The sequence below is a fragment of the Coregonus clupeaformis genome, chromosome 35 (genome assembly GCF_020615455.1).
Source record: "Coregonus clupeaformis isolate EN_2021a chromosome 35, ASM2061545v1, whole genome shotgun sequence".
Taxonomy (NCBI): Eukaryota; Metazoa; Chordata; class Actinopteri; order Salmoniformes; family Salmonidae; genus Coregonus; species Coregonus clupeaformis.
In genome coordinates, this window is record NC_059226.1 from 31,199,881 (window position 1) to 31,222,402 (window position 22,522).

Here is a 22,522-nt window from a genome sequence, read left to right on the forward strand (position 1 = left end):
GGGCCAACTAGAAGAATCAATACATGTACATTTGGGAGGGATAATTATAATTGCACTGCAACATTTTGAAACCTATGTGATGTTCTCATGCATTGTCACTGTTCACTGGAATTCTTGAGATTGTACTTTCTTTATGCCAAGTGCCTCCAAATCTAGGAACTAGCAACTGTGATGGACCAGATCTGTTGATAGCACTGTAAAGATGGATGACACACATCGCATACTGACTGCTGATTTTTAACAAAATGTAATGAATTAATGTACTTATTTTCTGGACATGATAACTTATTGATATACCCATGGGGTTAATAATAATAAAATGTTTGATTGGGAAATGAAAAATCTTGTTATGGAAATATTGTTCAACAGTTTGAGCAGACACTTCAAACCGCAACTGTTACATTCAAATCACTGAATTTTGTAATTTAAAAAAAGATACACATCAGAGATGAGGTGAAAAACGTAAATACATCCCTTTAAAAAAGACGGCACAACCCATCAGGAAATACATGTTTTCTGTAAACCTGGACACCATATATGAGAATGTCCCAAAAGCTGCTTTGTGAATGCTGATCCACACTATATAACTCAACCACTCTGGGAGGAAAATGGAAGTTCAATAAAAGGGGTTTCTTTATCGTCGTCAACCGACCGGTCAGAACCCACCTACTCCTTCAGGGTGCTTGGTGTGTTTCTACCTCATTATCATAACAGGTTTCAGTGTTCAAGTATTGCTTGAAGTCCATACTGGTCTAAGGTGAAAACCTGGGCCTGTATGCATAAAGCGTTTCAGAGTAGGAGTGCTGATCTAGGCTCAGTTTTGCCAACAAAATCATAATGAATGGGATGAGGGAACTGATTCTAGATCAGCACTCCTACTCTGAGACACTGTGAATACGGGCCATTGTCAGGTTTGTTCTGAATCAGGTCTGAGGTGGGTGGTGGTGGTGTGTCTCACGACTGGTTGAACTGGTCATCTCCCTGACGTACCAGTCTGGTAGGAAGGAGTACTGAGAGTCTCTGTGGATGGAGTAGGTGACGTCTCGGTGTGGATCCCATGAGAACAGGTGCACCACCCTGAGAGAAAGAAATAACATAGTTAACTAGAGTCAGAACGTTTCTAGGGAAACTCGACTGCATGCAATAGCAAGTTCTCTTAAGCTTAAAAAAAAAAAGTACTGTAAAAAGAATCTTGACCATATCAAGCATCACCTGGGATTGTCTTCTGTGACCACACTCTTCACGAAGGACAGGAATTCACAGCAGAAGTTCATGCAGACAGTTGGCTTCCAGCAGTTGGTTTCATTCTATATGAGAGAATAGAGACGACCACTTAGGACAAACACGCATGCACATTGTTTTTAAACTCACAAAATAGGCATCCTATATTTCTCAGACATACTGGGTTTCTGGTATGAGACTTGTTACAAATGTGTATGTTCTTTTTCAGAAGAAAATAAAAACACGAACTGTACCTTGATAAGCTGAGATATCTTGGAGATGTGGTAAGTCTCCACAGACACAACCACTCCGTCATGATCACGGAAACCGGCTACGATTCGCGGCACCCCAGGAAGAAAGGACTGGGCCCACCACTTTAGTAGTTTAAACCTGGATGGAGAACATACACAAGAGAAAACACACATTTTCACTCTCTTGGGAAAATGTTCCAACTGAAGATGTGAGGAGCTAGCCTTGGTTCCAGTCTCATTCTGTGTATATTCATCAGCAAGTCTTTACCTGACGGTGACAACAGAGCTGGTTACTGGGCAATTCCATGGTAGCAGAATTACACTGAGACTCCGATTTTTCACTTTAAAATGTATGTATAAAAAAAACAATTGAAAAGTTTAACGAACCATTCAACTCTATGCACAAAGACTACTTTAAGAATTTCCACAGAAAATGTTACAAAAACACATTTACAGGAAGAACTGTGCAGATACAAAGTTTGGTAACAGAATAAAACTGAGGAAGATTTTACCGTAATTATGTTACCAAACTTTGCACCTGCACAGTTTTTCAATTAAATGTTTTTTTTTACTGTGTAAATTGTTCAACATAGTCAGTGTGCATAGAGTTGTAGGGTTTGTTAAACTTTGAAATCAATAGCTTTTGTTTGGTATACATTTTAAAGTGAAAAATCTGAGTCTCAGCCTAATTCCATTAACATGGAATTGCTCTACTGCAGATATCCAGAGATATAAGATATAGATGTGCAATCATCTCCATAATAGGGCAGTAGGGCTAGTGTAGAGTGTATCTGGGATAGATTACCTGTGGAAGTTGCTGCGTTGTTTGGGGGTGGAGATTTCCAGTGAGGTCTTCATCTCGATGTAGCAGGCTGGAGGAGATGGGGCCTTGGGGTCTTTGTCCCGACAGTCCACCTCGCCAGAGAACAGCAATCTGTGCTCAGCTAGCCGGGTCTGGACCACAGTGCAGAAGGCCTCGTTGGTGTTCACAACCCCACCTGGATCTGGAAGACTCCGGGCGTCATCTGAAAGAAGATTAGAGACATTTCAAAACCATCCAAGGCCTCCAACTAGCACCCCAAGTATGAGAAATATCATGCATGTCTGGGTGTAGGTTATTCAGGTACTGTACACCAATCTCAAGTCATATTGATATAAAACCATCAATAAAAACTATCAGCAATCAACCATCTGAAAGTAGTCCACCACAACATAACAACAACTCAGTGCATACAGCAAAAGAGGAATACAAGAAGCCATCCTCTACCTGCACAGGTGTACTGTTCAAATTTGTACCCCCAGTACATCATCTCCTCATGCCTCTCAGTGCGGTTCTCCCGGTCCCGGCGTGCAGCCTCGGTCTCCACCTCACTGATGTACAGTGTCCCCCCCATCCTGGTCACAGCCAGCAGCCAGCCCTCCCGGGTCTCATAGGGCGTGGTCAACAGCTTGGTCAGGTGGCCGCGCCATGTCACAATGTCTACACCTAATGCACTGGTAGGAGAGGTCGATCAAAGAATACATGTCCGACAGAACACACAGGTCAATATAGTCCCAGTCATTCCTGGTGACTGGGAATCACAGGATTGACTGAGGATATTGAGTGTGTGTATATTGAATATTGTGTCCATCACAACTGATCCCATTCTGAAATGTTTATGGCCTTGATGACTGACGATTAGTGGGCCTATATCTGTATAACTAGACAGAAAAGTGTTGCTATTGATGAATAATGTATCAATCAAAATAACATCTCTTAAACTGCCACTAGTGGTGCTTACCATGGGGAAGAAGAAGCAGCTGTGTCCTTCGACTGCAGCTTGGACCTGTTTGCCAGGATCCATCTGAGGATGTGGTCCAGTTTCTCCTTCACCCTGTCGTCCCTCTTGACGAAGCGGCCCCTGTACCGTCCCTCAGGTCGAAGTTAGGACAACTCTTCTCTGGCTCCATGTAGTAACGCAGCTGCCGGGCGTCGTTGAAAAACCTGCGCTCAGAGTCCAGGGAGAAATTTCCCACCTCCACAGGCTGTTTGTATAAGGGGAAGTCTCTCTCGTACAGCTGTCGTTGTACGCTCAGGCTCTGGGTCGGGGGGCTGGATGGGGGTGTTGAAGGGCCAGCCTGGTGATGGTTCTGCTGACCGGGTCTGAAGCGCTTGTGTTGGAAATTACCTCTCCCACTGTCATCCATGTCTCTCTTGAATGTTGACTGGTGGTTGTCGTGGTGATTGGAGTTTGGATGTTGTGGTCTGTGGTGGGACTGGTGGCGTTGGTCCATGGTGATCTAGGAAGAGACAAATATATCTGGTTATTAATAATTAAAATAACAACCTCATAGTCTGTCTGACTCAATCTCTTCCAATCTTTCCTTTTTGTATACTACTCCTAATTAATGGCCCAGTGCAGACAAAACGTGAAATAAAAAAAATGATAATGCACTTTTAGCTGTTTGAAAAGACCACCTGAAATGTCAGCATGTTTAGGTGGGATGGAGTTTTAGCCTGCCTGTTGACATCACCAGGCGGTAAATTAATTAATAGACCAATAAGAAAGAGAGTTCCAAACCTGGGGCAAAACAGACGGGGTTGGCTTAGATTGTTGACAGGAGGAAGGATGGCGGAAGCAGACACTGATGTGGATTGTGAATCTAATGGCGGTAGAATCAAGGTGAATTTGAATATTGTCCAAAAGAATGGAAAACAGAGCAAAGTAGTGTACAGTGCTGAGAATGTCCCTTCGTATCTAGTAAGAGTACGGTTTGATAATGACGAGCAGCTGATCGGATTACCAATCTTGAAGACTCCATTTGATATATCCAAACTGGTGGAGAGAGTGCTGGGTAAAGTGAAGGCTGTGAGGATCACAAGAGGCGGGCTTGTTTTGATTTGTTGTACTTCTGCGGATCAGAAGGAACGTGTGTTGCATCTCACCCGATTTGATAAGTTTGACGTGTCGTGTGTGTCTCTTCAGAACAGGGCACCCCTCAAGGGGTTAATATCTGGCGTCTGGTGGGAAGTCGATGTTGAAGAGAAGAAAATATTCCTGGAGTGATTGATGCACGTTGGATGAATCGTGTGGTGAATGATGTTTTGTGATATGGAGTCTCTCCCTATGCAGTTGGGGTATATTAACTACAGAGTCAGAGCATTTATCCCAAGACCAATGCAGTGTGATCACTGTAATGCTTTTGGACATGTTTCAAGTGTTTGCAGAACGGAAAAGCCGAGATGTCCAAGTTGTGTAAAAGCTCATGTCATGTGTTTTAAAAGTGATGAAAATGTTGCAATTGTGGTGGGAACCACGAAGCCACGTCTTTGGAATGCCCGACAAGGGTGAAAGAGAATGAGGTGGCCAAAGTCAGGGCTGTCCAGAGCATTTCATATGGAGCGGCTGTTAAAAGGGTTGAGGGTTCGAATGGTGCTCCTGAAGAGTCCATGGTGGTGGATAGGCCTTCACTGCTGGCTGCAGGGGTTGCCTTTCACCAGCAGGACCCAGATATTGTAAAGGTTAAGAAGGTGGACTTTGTGGCCTATATAGCTATGGTGATTAATAGCACTGCCAAGGTGGAGAGAAGGTCCAGGAAAATAGATATCATTGTGGATGCGGCGGAGGAGTTGCATGGAGTATTGTCACAAGCCGTACCACCCTCTCAGGCCCTAGTGCTTGAGAAGGGAGATATTGAGATTTGAAGGAAGGAAGAAGTTGGAGGTTTGGTTTTGTCAATGTACTATTTTTATATGGGTGGATTAAGTTTGTTTTCCCTATCACGTATGGATTTTGTTTTTACCTTTGTTTTTCAACCATTCCAGTTGGTGGCGGCAATACACCTTTTGGGGTTCTAGTCCGCCATAAAACCCACAGAAGAACAAGAACAAGAACAAGAAGAGTTCCAAACCTCTCTGCCAATAACAGCTAGTTTTCCCCTCTCCACTCCTAGCAAAATTCTTGCTTGAGAAATGTATCTTTGCTAATAAGCTATTTTTGTTTCTATTTGACCATTTAATTCAAAACAATCACAGTAAGGTACTTAACTGTTACCCAGAAATGATTTGATATTGAGATAAAAAAGAAAACGTCTGCATTGGACCTTTAACTGATCTGGAAGAACAGGATGGATAGATGGAGAGCCAGAATGGGTCAATCACATTGCTTTCTCCTATTTATTCATGGATGCAAACCACAGAAGTAGGCTAGCTAGCTAGCTACTAACATACAGTATACACCAATGACACTCCTTCCAGACTCACATTAAGAATCTCCAATCCAAAGTTAAATCTATAATCGGCTTCCTATTTCGCAACAAAGCCTCCTTCACTCATGCTGCCAAACATGCCCTCGTAAAACTGACTATCCTACCGATCCTTGACTTCGGCGATGTCATTTACAAAATAGCCTCCAACACTCTACTCAGCAAACTGGATGTAGTCTATCACAGTGCCATCCGTTTTGTCTCCAAAGCCCTATACACTACCCACCACTGTGACCTGTACGCTCTTGTTGGCTGGTCCTCACTACATGTTCGTCGTCAAACCCACTGGCTCCAGGCCATCTATAAATCACTGCTAGGCAAATCCCCGCCTTATCTTAGCTCATTGGTCACCATAGCAGCACCCACCCGTAGTCTGCGCTCCAGCAGGTATATCTCACTGGTCATTCCCAAAGCCAACACCTCCTTTGGCCGCCATTCCTTCCAGTTCTCTGCTGCCAATGACTGGAACGAATTGCAAAAATCTCTGAAGCTGGAGACTCTTATCTCCCTCACTAACTTTAAGCATCAGTTGTCAGAGCACCTTACCGATCACTGCACCTGTACACAGCCCATCTGAAATTAGCCCACCCAACTACCTCATCCCTATATTGTTATTTATTTTGCTATTTTGCACCCCAGTATCTCTATTTGCACATAATCTCTTGCACATCTAGCATTCCAGTGTTAATACTATTGTAATTATTTTGCACTATAGCCTATTTATTGCCTTACCTCCATAACTTGCTACATTTGCACCACTGTATATATATTTTCTGTTGTATTTTTGACTTTATGTTTTTTTTACCCCATATGTAACTCTGTGTTGTTTTTATCGCACTGCTTTGCTTTATCTTGGCCAGGTCGCAGTTGTAAATGAGAACTTGTTCTCAACTGGCTTACCTGGTTCAATAAAGGTGAAATAAAAATAAATAAAAAACACACAGACCCACAACACACACTGGACCCACCCTTTCGGCCACTGCTGTCTCATATGACTGGCTGAAAGCAAGCATAACTAAATTAGGTAGCTATGTGGACTAGACAGGTAATATCACTGTATTGGTTATTACATCAATGCTGTAATAGATGTTACATTAGACGTAATAACAGATTTTTTATTTTTTATTACACTACACTCCAGTCAATGAAACTTCAGCTTTGTGAATGCATGGCTAGTAGCAGTCTAGCGACCTAGTTAACGTTAGCTAGCTAGCAGTTGATGTAAATGCACAGTGATATTAGTAGCTAGCTGTTGTTTTCAACAGCATGCATGCTACATTATGTTATTCATGCTGCTTTCTATGTTTTGATAAAGCAAAGCCGATACAACCCATTTTGCAAAATGTTAATTTACTCACCACCGTCTTATTAGCTAGCTAGCTACTTCTGTTTTGCAGGATGTGTAAAAGTTGACCCCGACCGATAGGTGGCGGTATGTTTCGGAGTTGGGTGCTGTCTGTTGTCATTCTGACAGTATAATTTTGGCCGGTGTATGTTCAAACGATTTGAAAATCTTGTTTGACGAGGAGTTGCTACAACAATGCTTACTTTATGTCAGGTATGGACATCCATTTTATTGCTAGTGAATAAATAATAATAGCCTTATTATAAAGTTTACTCCAGTGAAATAAATGAGCTTCTAGCCATTTGGCTAACGTTAGCATGCTGCTGTCTGTGTCTTCATAACAACAAATAGCTACTGTAGCTAACCACTAACGTTAGCAGTCCACAACGATTGTTAATGTCAATTTATGTTTCCATGCCTCTCAGTTATGAACAGAAAACGGGCCCTTATATCAGACACGTTTAAAGTGAAGAAACGAAGAATTGGCAATGAGAAACAGTTTGGAGCTGTCAACAATGGAGAAGGTGCCTTTTCTCAAACATAAATGTAGCTAGCTTGCTAAATGTGTCAGTGTTTAGTATGTTTGACTTGTTGTCCGTCTCCTTTGTTGTTCCTTTCTTCTCCCAGGGGGACCACTGGACGTCAAAGCCACCCTGCAGGACCTTATGACATTATTCCCACGCAAACTCTTCAATGACACCCTTCCACAAATTGTCCTAAAACACCAGCTCTACAGCATACACAATGATAGGACCCAAGTGGACAGGCAGCTGGTAAGCCCAAGGAATATTGCTGGAGCAGTGTTCTTCAATCCTGGTGGTCTCAATCAAATATGTTAGTACTGGGCACGAACAAAAACCTCCACATCTTGTTGGTCTCCAGTCTAGTCCTGGAAAAATATTAAAATGTGTTGTAAATTTAGACTTGGTTGACTTGATTAATGTCCAAAATCTCATTTTCCTCATCTCTTTGTTAGAGTGACTTGAGGGAACAGGGGGAGCTGTTGATGTTCCAGTTGGGCTTTGACGCTGAGGCCTTTGGGTTGGTGTTCGCTGCAGACTACAAGGCTAAAGTCCTGGCCGGGGAGGAGGGGAGAGGGACACAGGGCACAGTGGAGAAGTTCCTGGAGAAAGTGCTGCCCTCTTGCAATGACCTGAGCTTCAACAAAGACAAAATTCTCAACGAGTTTCTCTTCACAGACTCAGAGATAACGTACGAGAAAAAGCCTTTTTCCCCCCTCATATCTTGGTCACTTTGTGTATTGAAAGTCTTTGTTTGAATATGTTTCTTCTATTCTATTAATGTGTTTCTACTATAGCTGGTTTGTCAGACAGATTAAGCCTAGTCCTGGACTAAAAGGCTATTTCAATGGAGATTCTCTATTATACATGCTTTTTAGTCCTGGTCTAGCCTTGATCTCTGTCCAGGAAACCAGCACTGTGTGTAAGATTTTAAATATTGTTTGAGAGGGGGGTCATTTTGTCCTATACGGCATCTTATCATTTTCATGTATCTGAAAGTATCTGTTTGGATGCGTTTGCTCCATTTGTAAATGAGTCACAAATAACTTGTGCTATTTCCCACCCCCACCCAGGCAACTGGTGAAGTCTGGGGTTCTGACTGTGAGGGACGCTGGTAGCTCTCCATCCCCAACTCTGGCAGATTCACCAAGTACCTAATACAGGGTCAGCCACCAAACAAAGGAAGCTAGCTACATAGACTTATACTGTATAAAACTATCACTTTTCCTCATAGATAATTAATTGGAATTATCTGTTTTGTGGACTCTTTGACTTGAATGTACACATTCCACATTGAGTTATTAGCACTTCTTTGCTAATGGAGTGTTGACTGTTTACTCTCGTCCTCCCCCTGACCCAGGTCGTAAAGCTGTTTTGGGCATGATTAAGAAGTCCAAATATAATGAAGTCTTAAAGGCAGAGCTGGAGGAGAGACAGACCAACTCACAGGTTAAATTCCAGATCAAGTACCACATCCATGACATCATTGGTGCAGAGCTAGTAGAGTGGTGAGACTGGTTTTCATGTCAGTAGGACCAGGAGTTTTCCCTGAACATAATTACAATCTTGCACGCACACACCCACCACTTATGCTGCTGCCATATTGTTTACTATTATTATTTGTCCTGCTACGTCGCTTTCTGCTAATCTCAGCATACATGTACATATCTACCTCAACTAATCCAGTATCCCTGCACATTGTAAATCTGGTACTGGCACTGACCCTGTATACAGCTTACATGTTCCTTTTTTCCCCCTGTGGCTTTTTAGTTATACTATTTTGATATGGACTGAATACTGGAAAGGGCTTGCAAGTTAAACATTTCACTGTAATTGTGCATGTGACAACTTGAAACTTGACCTGACCACGAAAAACTCCTGGGGCGTAGCCATCAACTATTCTTGTCGACTGAAGTGAATCTAATACAATTTGTCATGTTGTACCCAACTGACCAGCTCCTTTTTTTTTTTGTATACCCACAACTTCAGGAACATTGTTACGGTGTGTGGACTAATGAACTCAACTGACTGAATGGATACAACGACCTGTTTCATGGAAGAAACCCTCAGAGCAACTGAACATGACGAGTGGCCATGTTACACCAAATTAACCTGTGGTTAATCATTTGTTATTGCCTTGTTTTTGTGGAAGTTTTTTCTGCCAATTGTACAAAGTGAAACCTTGTAGGTTGATGAAATGCCAATGATGTAAAATAAAACCTTGTCTGGTTTGTAAATCGTTTAAGGTTCCTTTTTGACTGTCCTTTGACACTTGTTTTAAGACAATTGCAATGTGGACCCTACAACTAGGTATCCTTATGCTCAGTCCTCAAAGAAGGAAGTACAATAGCATGTAAGTCCTTAAAAAAAGCTTAAGAAACACATTGAGAAACTAACTGCTGTAACAACTGTAAATATGAATACCTCGATTGAGAAGCTTAGTACTGTGACTAAAATATGAATACCTCAAACGTAAAGTAAAATGCCCACGATCTGTTTAATTGAAATTGATTGGCTCTCAAAAAATTGACATGCTTTATCCATAAAACCGAAGGGTCACAACATTGGCTCTGAGTTGGAGCGCAGCTTGATGCCTGGATAACAGTTACGTCATATCTTGTACTTCTGATCTAGTAGTTGAAATATGTATCTAAAAAATATAAAATGTATATAGCGATCCTAAATCACGCTTCAGTATATGTTGCACATTTCATGCTATCTGCATCAATTACAAAAGGCTAGACTTGTAGGAAAATTAAATGTTTATTTGTAGGAGGTAAACAATATAGCATTCATAGTGTTAGTTTAAAAATACAGTGAGTGATGTGTAAATTAACCAGTGGAAAAAATGAATGATACAAAATAGCCAATTGAATTCACATGATTATAACCAAAGATGAGTGTATACAAACACTACGCCGTTACCGACCGTAGCTTTGTTACCGTTAGAACATTCCTCAGTCATTTAAATGCTCTCTCCTTTGTTACTTCACTTTCCAAGTAGTGGTGGCTACTGTGAATCAAATGGGCCATTCACAAAGAAAATACACAGAAGAAATCGCTGCATGAATGTTTTCTGATAAATGCCAAAATACTTTTATCGCATATCTCGACACCCAAAACAGTCCTCACATCCAATCTTCTCATATAAAGTTGCAAGCTTTGCATTTCTCAGGCAACGATTCGGTTCAGACAGTACAGGGAGGATACATTAGGAGGGGTTGGGGGGATAAAACATTTTTGACTGACAGGTCCAACCGTGCAACGAGGCACGCCAGCTTTCCCATTAAATACTGAAGGATCACGCTTTTTCCAATCGACAAAAAGCACTGTTGGCGTAGACCAGCGTTTCCCAAACTTGGTCCTGAGCCGATCACTATTAGTAAAATTAGATTTATGGTACATTAATTTGTATTTGAAGCCGAAAATAAAACTGGTGATGCTATTAACTTGGCAAGTTCTGAATTTACTTAATGTTATACAGAATGCCCGCCCCCCCAAATAGAATGCCATCTTACCCATGTAACCGTTAACTGCAGTGCATCATGCCAAATTATTAGCTGTACTGTTTGGATGTACATCAAAAAAATGTGCAACACGTTTAGTGTCTGCTGTACAGCTTCTAATATCTGCAGTATGCAATTTGGCAACATCACGCTCCGCCTAAAACAACTTCTAAAGACTGTAAACAAACAATATGGACTACGAGTGGAAGAGCAAGAAATACAAAAACATTTAATCATCAGAAGTTTAAATCCATTTTTTGAAGGCATCTGGAATTTCTTAGACTTCAGTGATGTGTGTGTCTATGCAAAGAAAAGGACTGGGTTCGGATTGTCATCAAAACCCGTCTGTATGTGCAGTTTCTTTAAACAAAGGAACAGTTTGTCCCAGTGCTGTACTAGTAGTGACTATATAAAGGAAGGAAAGAATCGGAAGTAAAATGCTTTTGTGTCGGTGTTCTGTCTCCCCGCAAGGCGAGTGCCCACGTCCCGACACTTCCTGTCTGCAGGGTTCTAGAGCAGGGAGCACTTCCTCCTCCTCTTCTTGACAGGCGGGGGGCAGAGGACCGCCCGGATGGCCTCGTCAAACACAGTCTTCAGGCCGCGCTGGGTCAGGGCCGAGCACTCCAGGTACTTCACCGCACCTGAGCGACAGAAGAGAGAATGAGGAGACGTGGCTCTGAATGGTGTGCATGTGTGAGTGCTGTCCAAGCAGGAGAGAGAAGCTAGTTACTCTTCACTCACTCCCTTTGAGATATCACTTTCTAAAGCTTTACTCAGAGAGCATGACTACATCCTCAGTAATGCATGAGTACAACCACTTTCTCCTGGTTGAGAAGGTTATCTGCATTCAAAGCATGAATTGTCCCTAACAGTAAACAAACTCCCTAAACCTGCCTTCAACTTCATTCACATTCCTTCCATCCATCATTGTCACTGATGAACACTGAACACGTACCGATCTCTTTGGCCATGGCCAGGCCTTGGGGGTAGGTGATAGGGGTGAGCTTCTTCTCTCTGAGCTTCTCGATGGTGTCCTTGTCGTCCCTCAGATCCAGCTTGGTGCCCACTAGGATGATGGGCGTGTTGGGGCAGTGGTGCCTGACCTCTGGGTACCACTATGAAGAGAAACCACATCGGGAACGTCACTTTCACAGGGTTCCCATTAAATTTGTCATTACAGTTTCCATGACTTTTCAAAAGATGAAACAGATTTTTACTGGTTATATTGATCAATCTTATGAAGAATCAATATGGACTGTATTTTCCAAAACGCAGCTCTGAAAAATAGTCCTAGACAATATAAATGTGTTTGAACTGAACATCATGTGCCGTGTTGTAGACAAGCTCCTTGTATTGACTTGTTAAGAGCTATGATGAGTTATGATGAGTTGCTTCAAACAGGGCACCCACCTTGGCACGGACGTTTTCAAACGAGGCAGGACTCACGAGAGAGAAACAGATAAGGAACACATCCTGGAGAGAAAGAGAGAAGGAATAATCTGTCAGTGCCCGTGACAATCACTTCCGTAATCACAGTGTTCCTTATATACAAAGGTGTGCGTTTGCTTATATTCCCCACAGAGATGAGGACTAGGCTATTTTTGACAGACTTTCCCGTAAGTACACAAAGGCTTCATTTCAAACAAAACAATAAGGAAGTTTCAGCTGTTACCATGGCAACGCATGTCTGGTCTGTCAAACTTACCGTCTGTGGGTAGGAGAGGGGGCGGAGTCTGTCGTAGTCCTCCTGTCCTGCTGTATCCCACAGGCCCAGGTTGACTGGTTTTCCATCCACCATCACATTGGCAGAGTAATTGTCAAACCTGTAGGGATCAGTCAACAGCTATGAGTGTGGGTATAGGCTAATAATCAACTTCAGACAACAAAAGGAGAGAGAAGTGTATCCTATTCAACTTGATATGAAAAGCTAAAGAGCGTAGCTGTATGTATCAGACTAACTAGAAATCATATTTCTACAAGGGAATAGAAGAATGTGAAGTAAATGTATAGATATTATTACATAAGCTCTTAATCCTTATTTAAAGGGACAATCAATAGGTGAAACAATAACAAAGCGTCATAAGACTGAGCTATAGATGCAAGGACTGACCATCCAAGATATCAAAATGATAGTTTAAAGCATGTTTTGAGGCTGTACAGCCCTCAAACTCAACTCTGGACCTCAAAGCCCGTTCCACTGCGTTTTTTTTATTGTTCTCCTCTAATTAGGGACCGATTTAGACCTGTGACACCAAGTGGGTGCAATTAATTATCAGGTAGAACAGAAAACCAGCAGGCACCGAACCTCATTGGGTAAGAGTTGAATACCCCTGCTATACAGTGTTGGTTTACAATTACAATGTTTTCAAACTTTGGAGTAAAACAAGCTTACATTTTGGGTTCTGATGGGGTACAACAGTTAAACTAAGCTCATGGGGCATTTATCTGTTATATTCTTCAAGAATCAATGGGTATATATAATCAAAAATGGATGTAGCAACTGCAGATTTCCCCTTTAACCTTTTCATTTGAATGTTTTACAGTATTTCCTCTTAAGAACAACTGGTGAAAAACTCTTGGTAAATCTGACCAGTGACCATCAATAATAAAAACCTGGTCACTTATCTAAACTCAGGTGGCATAACCAGTTCCTCAACCAGTTCATGTCACACATACAGATCAATATAACAAGTTAGTTCCAGGTCTGAGGTCAGATAAGACCTAAAAACCCTTATGGTGATTTACATCGCAGTGTTTTCCCCAGGTATTTCATCCCTGAAGGGAGTGCACACACCCAACCGAATGTTGATCTGCTGTTCATCTGCCGTTTGTTCGGCCCGGTGTGTTTTAGGGACCACCCCGCCGGTGGACGTCTGACTGCCAACATTTCCGTCTGGCACTCTGTTCAGAGATGCTAAGTACTCTTGGCTGGCAAACGCTACCGGTGTGATGCTAAGGCCCTAAGGCAGGGGTGTCAAACTCATTTTAGCTCAGGGGCCACATGGAGGAAAATCTATTCCCAAGTGGGCCGGACCGGAAAAATCATGGTATATATAACTTAAAAACAACAACTTCAGATTGTTTTCTTTGTTTTAATACGATCAACATACAACATAAAGCTGGAGCCTGAGGACAGTGTGTCCAAAATAGTACAAGCACAACATCACTATTAATCATAAAACACGTCAAGTTTATTTGAAAATTCTAAAGAAAAAGAACACAAACACACAATGCCTCAGTGATTAACAGAACTGTTTCACAGATCACAGAACTATATCAGGGTGTCATTTCTCAGGCAGAAATGTAGATAAAAATAATGAAATCCTGTTCCCCAAACAAGTGCAAGAACCACAGAGTCAAGAATAGGTTAAATATACAAATAAAATAAAATCAATTAAGAACAATAGCACATCAACATAAAAACATATAAACATAAAGCTGGAGTCTGAGGACAGTGTCCAAAAGCACAACATCACTATTAATCATAAAACACCTCAAGTTATTTGAAAGTTCTGAGGACAAAGAACACACAAACACACAATGCCTCAGTGATTCACAGAAGTATATCACAGATCACAAAACTATATCAGGGTGTCATTTCTCAGGCAGAAATGTAGATAAAAATAATGAAATCCTGTTCCCCAAACAAGTGCAAGAACCACAGAGTCAAGAATAGGTTAAATATACAAATAAAATCAATTAAAAACAATAGCACATCAACATAAAAATAAATCTGAAAGCGTTGCTCAAACTCCCGTAACAGTCCCGTTATTTTATCTTTGAACCGCTTCATGTCTGCCACATGTTGGGTCGCGCACACATTTTTCAGACAGGGGAAGTGAGCTGCATCACCACCGGCAAGTTGCGTCTCCCACAATGACAGCTTCAACTTGAAAGAACGTATGCTGTCATAATACTGCGTGACAACTTTGTTGCGCCCTTGCAGCTGTTTGTTCAAGTTATTCAGGTGCTCTGTAACATCCACGATAAATGCAAGGTCCTGCATCCATTCTGCGGAATGAAATTCTAACACTGGTTTGCCCTTTTCTTCCATGAACTGTTCAATTTCTTCTCGTAAATCAAAGAAACGCCTCAACACAGCACCTCGGCTTAACCATCTTACCTCAGTGTGGTATGGCAGGCCATAGATGTGGTCTTTCTCTCTGAGAAGGCTGTCAAACTGACGGTGATTCAGGCTTCTGGATCGGATGAAATTAACAGTTTGGATGACCACCTTCATGACGTTATCCATCTTTAATGACTTGCAACACAGCCTCCTGGTGCAAAATACAGTGAAAAGTCAAAAATCACATCCTCCATTTGCAGATTGCACTTTCTCTCTGAACTTTGTCACAACGCCTGCTTTTTTCCCGATCATTGAGGGCGCACCATCTGTAGCCAGGCTGACAGCGCGGGACCAGTCCACTCCGACCCTGTCCAGCGCGCCGACGAAAGTGCGGTAAAAATATCAGCTGCTGTCGTTGTATCTGTCATCGGCACCAACTCCACAAACTCCTCGGTGACGGTCAATGTGTCATCAACTCCGCGGATGAAAATGGCCAGTTGTGCAACATCTGTAATGTCCGTGCTTTCATCAATTGCAACCGAAAACGCAATAAATTACTTTACTTTTTGCTTCAACTGGCTGTCCAAATCCACTGAAAGATCGGAAATCCTGTCTGCAACTGTGTTTCTTGTCAGGCTGATATTTGCAAAAGCCTGCCGCTTTTCAGGGCACACAATCTCCGCTGCCTTCATCATGCATGTTTTTACAAATTCACCCTCACTAAATGGGTTTGAAGCCACTGCGATTTCATTAGCAATGAGGTAGCTAGCTTTCACTGCAGCGTCACTGATGTCTCGGCTGTGAGTAAACACAGACTGCTGTTTCTTCAGACCCGCCAACAGTTCATTCACCTTCTCTCATCTCCGCTGTCCTTGAAAGTTGTCATATTTGTCGGCATGAAGACTCACATAGTGGCGGACGAAGGTTATATTCTTTCAGCACTGCAACATGCTCTGAACACACCAAACATACAGCTTTCCCATTCAATTCCGTGAATAAATAGGATGACCATTTTTCTTAGAACACTCTGCACTCTGCGTCCACTTTTCTCTTTTTTGACAGAGACATATTGGGGCAATGAGGGTGCCAAAGCACATAATGTTAAAAGTAGAAGCCGTAATAAATATCGCGGGCAAAACAAAGTAGCTCATTGGCTGCACGTGCTTGACCTACTTGCTCTGCCCCGGTATAAACAGTTTGCTTGCTTAACACAATTGCTATTGCGCCATCCAGTGGACGCAATTGGAACAGCAGTTTATTTTATAGAAAAATTGCAGCGCATTTTTATACTTTACAAAAAAAAAAATATATATATATTTTTATTATTCATCTCGCGGGCCGGATTAAACCCGTTTGCGGGCCTGATCCGGCCCGCGGGCCGTACGTTTGACACCCCTGCCCTAAGGTTAGCATGATTAGCATCCCCAGCTGCCAACAAACATTTCGTCACCAAATCCGATTTGTAGGTTTAGGTGGGGGGAAAAAGACAGCAATGTAGAGATGCCCACCCTGCCTAGCCCGAATAATGGTTGTGGAGACAGACATGGAGAGAAGTAGAGAGGTCTGGCTCCAGGGGGTTCCCAGGCCATGCCTCCCCGCTGGGGGCTGTAGAGGTACTCACACTGTGGGAATGTACTCTCCAGGGAAGGCGTTGGTCGTGTAGCTGATCAGCAGACATGTCTTACCCACAGCTCTGGAAGAGGAGAAGATAACAGCACATGTCAATGTTATGGAACAAATCATAGGCTTGTATGCCATATGCCAATTTTATAGCATGATGTCAATCCTCTGAAAGAACCAAGCTAAAGACATGGCTATGGTCTATTATAGAGAGCATTGAGGTCCCTACCAAACTTGACTCTGGGTGGATGGACAACACACACTTCAAAAGCTACCTTGAACGATTGTATGCCCTGCAGCCAGGAACTCAGAGACTTGGTTCAATTGAATAAGATTGAGATTAGGCCTAGCCTAGTCCAAGTTGTCTGAAGCCATGCAATGCCATCCTCTACACATTAATACATTGATGATCACACATTTCTTTTATGATCCGAGGTTCAGTAAAACCAACTCATGTCCATAACTCTTTGAAATGTGGCCTAGTCACTATTTCAAAAGATAGCCGACGAATGGGAGTGGACAGTTATATTACCTCCTTAAATCAAAGAATAGAACAGTTCAGCCGTGGTTCCATCTATGACGTTTGGGCTTTAATTTCTCCTGCTGCCTGCAATATCCACCACACCCAGACCAGAGGATGCATACTCTGTAGTGTACACCCTCCCTCCCACACATTATGAGTGGAGTGCCCAAACAGATCGGATGCTATATGTAGATAAGAGCACCCTCCCACCACATAATTTAGGACCAGGAGTCTTTCTTTGACTACATGACCTGACCAGGAAAAACACCAGGCCCAAGTTATAGCCTATTACTACTTGGGCCTGTCTGGAGTTCTTCTGATACGGTCATCCAAAAGTGCACAGTTATTTGAGTGGCTAACTACCAGCCAGTTGAGGAATAGGTTTGACCAAGCACCACTAGGGTAACTAAAATATGTTTGTTACTTAATTGTTGGGTAATACCTACCTACCAACCACTAGCAAAGGCTTTGTATCTACCTGGTTGGCAAACAGAGGTCGTGAAGTGCAGTGAGTCAACATGTCTTATTACCATGCTCACACCTCAGGTTTAAACGGAGGCCATTTAACTTTATATATAGAGTGAGTCAGTCCACCGGTCATGTTCTGGGATAGTTGAATGCATTCAGTTGTGCAACTGACTAGGTATCCCCTTTCCCTCTCTTTACTTCACACCTGGAAAATGTTTCTACGGAAACATTAGCTTGCTGGCAATGATGATGAATACCGGTTAACTGTTTTCACAATTTAGATTCAATGAAATGACCAAGTAAACGATGACAGAAATAAAATGGAGACAAGGTTTACTTGAGCCAAAACATATATAAAAGCTTGAAATACAGCTTGCCAAGTACCTCAACTCATCCACGGAGTTGAGCGCAGACTAGAGTTTTTGAAACGAACCTCCGACTTCAGTACTTCAAAAATATACATTTGTAAACCCTTACATGTACCTATGTTTGTACTCTGTTGTTGCGTGCCTTTATTTGTTTGCTGAATAAAAAAATGTTCATCAAATACAATCGCTGACCGTTTCCATGTTGAGATTCAATTGGCACAAGCACCGAGTTGTCATCATACAGCAACCGGGAAACAGTCTGTGGTTGTACAGTCGTGGTCAAAAGTTGAGAGAATTACACAAATATTAATTTTCACAAAGTCTGCTGCCTCAGTTTTTATGATGGCAATTTGCATATACTCCAGAATGTTATGAAGAGTGATCAGATGAATTGCAAAGTCCCACTTTGCCATGAAAATGAACTTAATCCCCAAAAAACATTTCCACTGCATTTCATCCCTGCCACAAAAGGACCAGCTGACATCATTACATTTTACATTTAAGTCATTTAGCAGACGCTCTTATCCAGAGTGACTTACAGTTAGTGAGTGCATACATTTTTTATTTTTTTTTCATACCCTCCCGTGGGAAACGAACCCACAACCCTGGCGTTGCAAACGCCATGCTCTACCAACTGAGCTACATCCCTGCCGGCCATTCCCTCCCCTACCCTGGACGACGCTGGGCCAATTGTGAGCCGCCCCATGGGTCTCCCGGTCACGGCCGGCTACGACAGAGCCTGGATTCGAACCAGGATCTCTAGTGGCACAGCTAGCACTGCGATGCAGTGCCTTAGACCACTGCGCCTTTTGTTTGTCCCCTGCGGGTGGACAAACAAAAACGCCACATCATGTCAGTGATTCTCTCGTTAACACAGGTGAGAGTGTTGACGAGGACAAGGCTGGAGATCACCCTGTCATGCTGATTGAGTTAGAATAACAGACTGGAAGCTTTAAAAGGAAGGTGGTGCTTGAAATCATTGTTCTTCCTCTTAACCATGGTTACCTGCAAGGAAACACGTGCCGTCATCATTACTTTGCACAAAAAGGGCTTCACAGGCAAGGATATTGCTGCTAGTAAGATTGCACCTAAATCAACCATTTATCGGATCAATAAGAACTTCAAGGAGAGAGGTTAAATTGTTGTGAAGAAGGCTTCAGGGCGCCCAAGAAAGTCCAGCAAGCGCCAGGACCGTCTCCTAAAGTTGATTCAGCTGCGGGATCGGGGCACCACCAGTGCAGAGCTTGCTCAGGAATGGCAGCAGGCAGGTGTGAGTGCATCTGCACGCACAGTGAGGCGAAGACTTTTGGAGGATGGCCTGGTGTCAAGAAGGGCAGCAAGGAAGCCACTTCTCTCCAGGAAAAACATCAGGGACAGACTGATATTCTGCAAAAGGTACAGGGATTGGACTGCTGAGGACTGGGGCAAAGTCATTTTCTCTGATGAATCCCCTTTCCGATTGTTTGGGGCATCCGGAAAAAAGCTTGTCCGGAGAAGACAAGGTGAGCGCTACCATCAGTCCTGTGTCATGCCAACAGTAAAGCATCCTGAGACCATTCATGTGTGGGGTTGCTTCTCAGCCAAGGGAGTGGGCTCACTCACCATTTTGCCTAAGTACACAGCCATGAATAAAGAATGGTACCAACACATCCTCCGAGAGCAACTTCTCCCAACCATCCAAGAACAGTTTGGTGACGACAAATGCCTTTTCCAGCATGATGGAGCACCTTGCCATAAGGCAAAAGTGATAACTAAGTGGCTATGGGAACAAAACATCGAAATGTTGGGTCCATGGCCAGGAAACTCCCCAGACCTTAATCCCATTGAGAACTTGTGGTCAATCCTCAAGAGGTGGGTGGACAAACAAAAACCCACAAATTCTGACAAACTCCAAGCATTGATAATGCAAGAATGGGCTGCCATCAGTCAGGATGTGGCCCAGAACTTAATTGACAGCATGCCAGGGCAGATTGCAGAGGTCTTGAAAAAGAAGGGTCAACACTGCAAATATTGACTCTTTGCATAAATGTAATGTAATTGTCAATAAAAGCCTTTGATACTTATGGAATGCTTGTAATTATACTTCAGTATACCATAGTAACATCTGACAAAAATATCTAAAAACACTGAAGCAGCAAACTTTGAAGACCAATACTTGTGTCATTCTCCAAACTTTTGACCACGACTGTATTTGATTAACTTTTTATTAAAAAGTATGATTTCAGCAAACAAAGGCAGGCCTGCAACAACAGAGGACAAACACAGGTAAACGGTAAGGGTTTAATAATTTAAAAAATGAAAGTATCGACGCATAGCAACTAGTGATGGAGGAAAATCGATAACTACATATCGCAATATAATTTAAATGACTTCAAGAATCGATTTGTAAAAAAAAACATAAAATAATAATTGGTAGCGTGGAGGAGTTGAGATACTTGGCTAGAATATAGACATGTTTCAGCATCTGAATGTACACAACTATGGCAGAGCAGTGTCAGTGATTTAATTTATAAAGTTAACACACCCACTTAATTTAGTCCCATTGATGATAAATCCAAACAATGAGGCATGCACAACAAATTAGGGAACCAGCTGAATTGCACAAATAACAATTGTGAGAATAACCATGTATTTGCTTGCCTAATGTTGGATTGTCATTGCTGAATTTGTTAATTTGGTAGTTAGCTACCTTTAGCTAACTTTTCACCTAGCTAACTAGCTACTAGCAAGTTAACACATTCGCTAGTAAGCTATATCATTTATTTATTGACATCCACATCAAAGATAGATAGCTACTTAGCTAATGTTACATCATGTATTTAAAGTTAGTAAACGTTCATAAACTTACCCGTCCCCAACCACGACACACTTTATGGCCTGCATTGTTCTGGACCGTACTACCAGACTGGTCCAGATGCGTCGCTCAGTCCGTTTACTAGCTTGGGTGCTAGCTAGCTTAGCTACCCACTCTTTTGTCTGAACTTGTTCAAACTTGAAATGTCTGAAGAAAGTCTGGAATTATTTGGTCAAAGTAAGACTGATTGTCAAGGTTAGTGTGTGTCTTGTCCAAAGTGTCCGATAAGATATCCGTAACTTCAATGTAACTTTGTTTTGAAGTGATCTTCCTACATTCCCATGCTTTCTCAACTGGAAGTTTTGGAGCAAACAGCTGCTACCACCCATTGAGCAAAAAAACCCAGAGGGAGTACTATCCGTTCACCGAGTCACTTCCGGTTGCTGTAGACGCCCACGCACTGATTGAAATCACTGATGTGCAGTAGTTTAATCCTAAAACCAAAGGCAGTACATTGTGATAAAACGAAGGAAGCATCAAATAAAGAAAAGGGATATGAACGTGTATCTTTCACACAACATATATCCAATTATTTGGAAGTAAATTAGCCGTTTGAAAAAGTGTCTGAGTACCAAAATACACATTTGAGAAATGTGAACAACTTTTTCAGTTTTCAGGTAGTGTGGAGTTATCAGAAAATAAAAGGCTGACATCGTGATGTTGATATACGGTATGGTATGCAAAGTTATCTGGTATACTTAGTAATTAGAACAGTATTAGAGAGACTAGTTTATCCAAATTATTATAGGCTCTGAAAAATAACATATTATTTACGGACACCTTAGACTGTTACACCATGATGACGTTACCGGATATCATTGCATTGCAACTTCCGTGAGTCACACTGTTAATGTTCCGTTTGACCAAAACGGGAAAAGAACGGTGGAATTCTCTGTTGGGGAGTACCTCGTCAAAAGACGAATGTTATAAACTCCAGACAACGATGGCAATATGCACTGTTGTATCTTCTTAACTAGTAAATAAGATAGTTTCAATTCCGGGGGATAATCGCTGTCGCAGTCATTGTTTTATGGCGGGTCTGTCTTATTTAGTGTTCCGTTTTTCGGGGTCCGCTGGTCGGACTTACGGGGTGTTTTCAAAAGGATTGACGAGGACTTTGTTGATATTTTTTGATCTCGCTTGGCGACTGCGAATCAGATTCCCATACCTCTACCTCATCGCTTCGATGATGTTCAATGTGCGATTACAGGTAAACATATTCCTGGTTTAGGTGCACACAGTTTGCTAGAGCGAACATCTTATCTCATATTCGCTGATTGACTGAGCTAGCTATAACTAACTTAGCTGCTAGCTCGCTTGCTAGATAACGTTTGTTAAATCGACAGCTAAATAAAAAATAAAGGTAGTTTGCTAGCTAGTCTAAGAAGGTTTGGCAATGCAAATCAAGTTTGAAGTACAGTATTATGACCTTAAAGGAGGCAGATTTAGAAAGCCACTCTCCACTTTGACACATTATGCTTGGTTGAGTGACATTTCTTGTTTTCATACATTTACCAATATCAGATTTACAAAT

General features: G+C 42.1%; 3 protein-coding genes across 4 annotated transcripts; 1 reads left to right on the top strand and 2 right to left on the bottom strand.

The window, feature by feature from the left end:
• Window positions 1-82: 82 nt before the first annotated feature.
• On the bottom strand, window positions 83-7,170 carry LOC121551384 (decapping and exoribonuclease protein-like). Its single transcript, XM_041864010.2, is given in 8 exon segments — window positions 83-1,077; window positions 1,213-1,307; window positions 1,476-1,611; window positions 2,278-2,497; window positions 2,740-2,966; window positions 3,254-3,380; window positions 3,383-3,752; window positions 7,076-7,170. Coding segments are annotated over 7 exon segments (1,323 nt in total). The 5' UTR covers window positions 3,747-3,752; window positions 7,076-7,170; the 3' UTR covers window positions 83-923.
• A 15-nt stretch (window positions 7,171-7,185) lies between these two features.
• LOC121551383 (serine/threonine-protein kinase 19) lies at window positions 7,186-9,820 on the top strand. Its single transcript, XM_041864006.2, is given in 8 exon segments — window positions 7,186-7,275; window positions 7,488-7,586; window positions 7,690-7,835; window positions 8,039-8,274; window positions 8,657-8,697; window positions 8,700-8,747; window positions 8,944-9,091; window positions 9,573-9,820. Coding segments are annotated over 8 exon segments (768 nt in total). The 5' UTR covers window positions 7,186-7,268; the 3' UTR covers window positions 9,616-9,820.
• A 513-nt stretch (window positions 9,821-10,333) lies between these two features.
• LOC121551381 (ras-related C3 botulinum toxin substrate 1-like) lies at window positions 10,334-21,341 on the bottom strand. 2 transcript variants are annotated; one of them, XM_041864003.2, is made up of 6 exons: window positions 20,983-21,341; window positions 16,777-16,848; window positions 12,795-12,912; window positions 12,500-12,562; window positions 12,041-12,204; window positions 10,334-11,730 (listed from the first exon to the last, which is right to left on the bottom strand). In XM_041864003.2, the coding sequence occupies exons 1-6, from the start codon at window positions 21,015-21,017 to the stop codon at window positions 11,670-11,672; spliced, it is 513 nt and encodes a 170-aa protein (XP_041719937.1). In that variant the 5' UTR covers window positions 21,018-21,341; the 3' UTR covers window positions 10,334-11,669. The 2 variants fall into 2 exon arrangements, with proteins under 2 accessions (XP_041719937.1, XP_041719936.1); XM_041864002.2 differs by having other exon boundaries at window positions 12,045-12,204; window positions 20,983-21,340.
• Window positions 21,342-22,522: the final 1,181 nt, after the last annotated feature.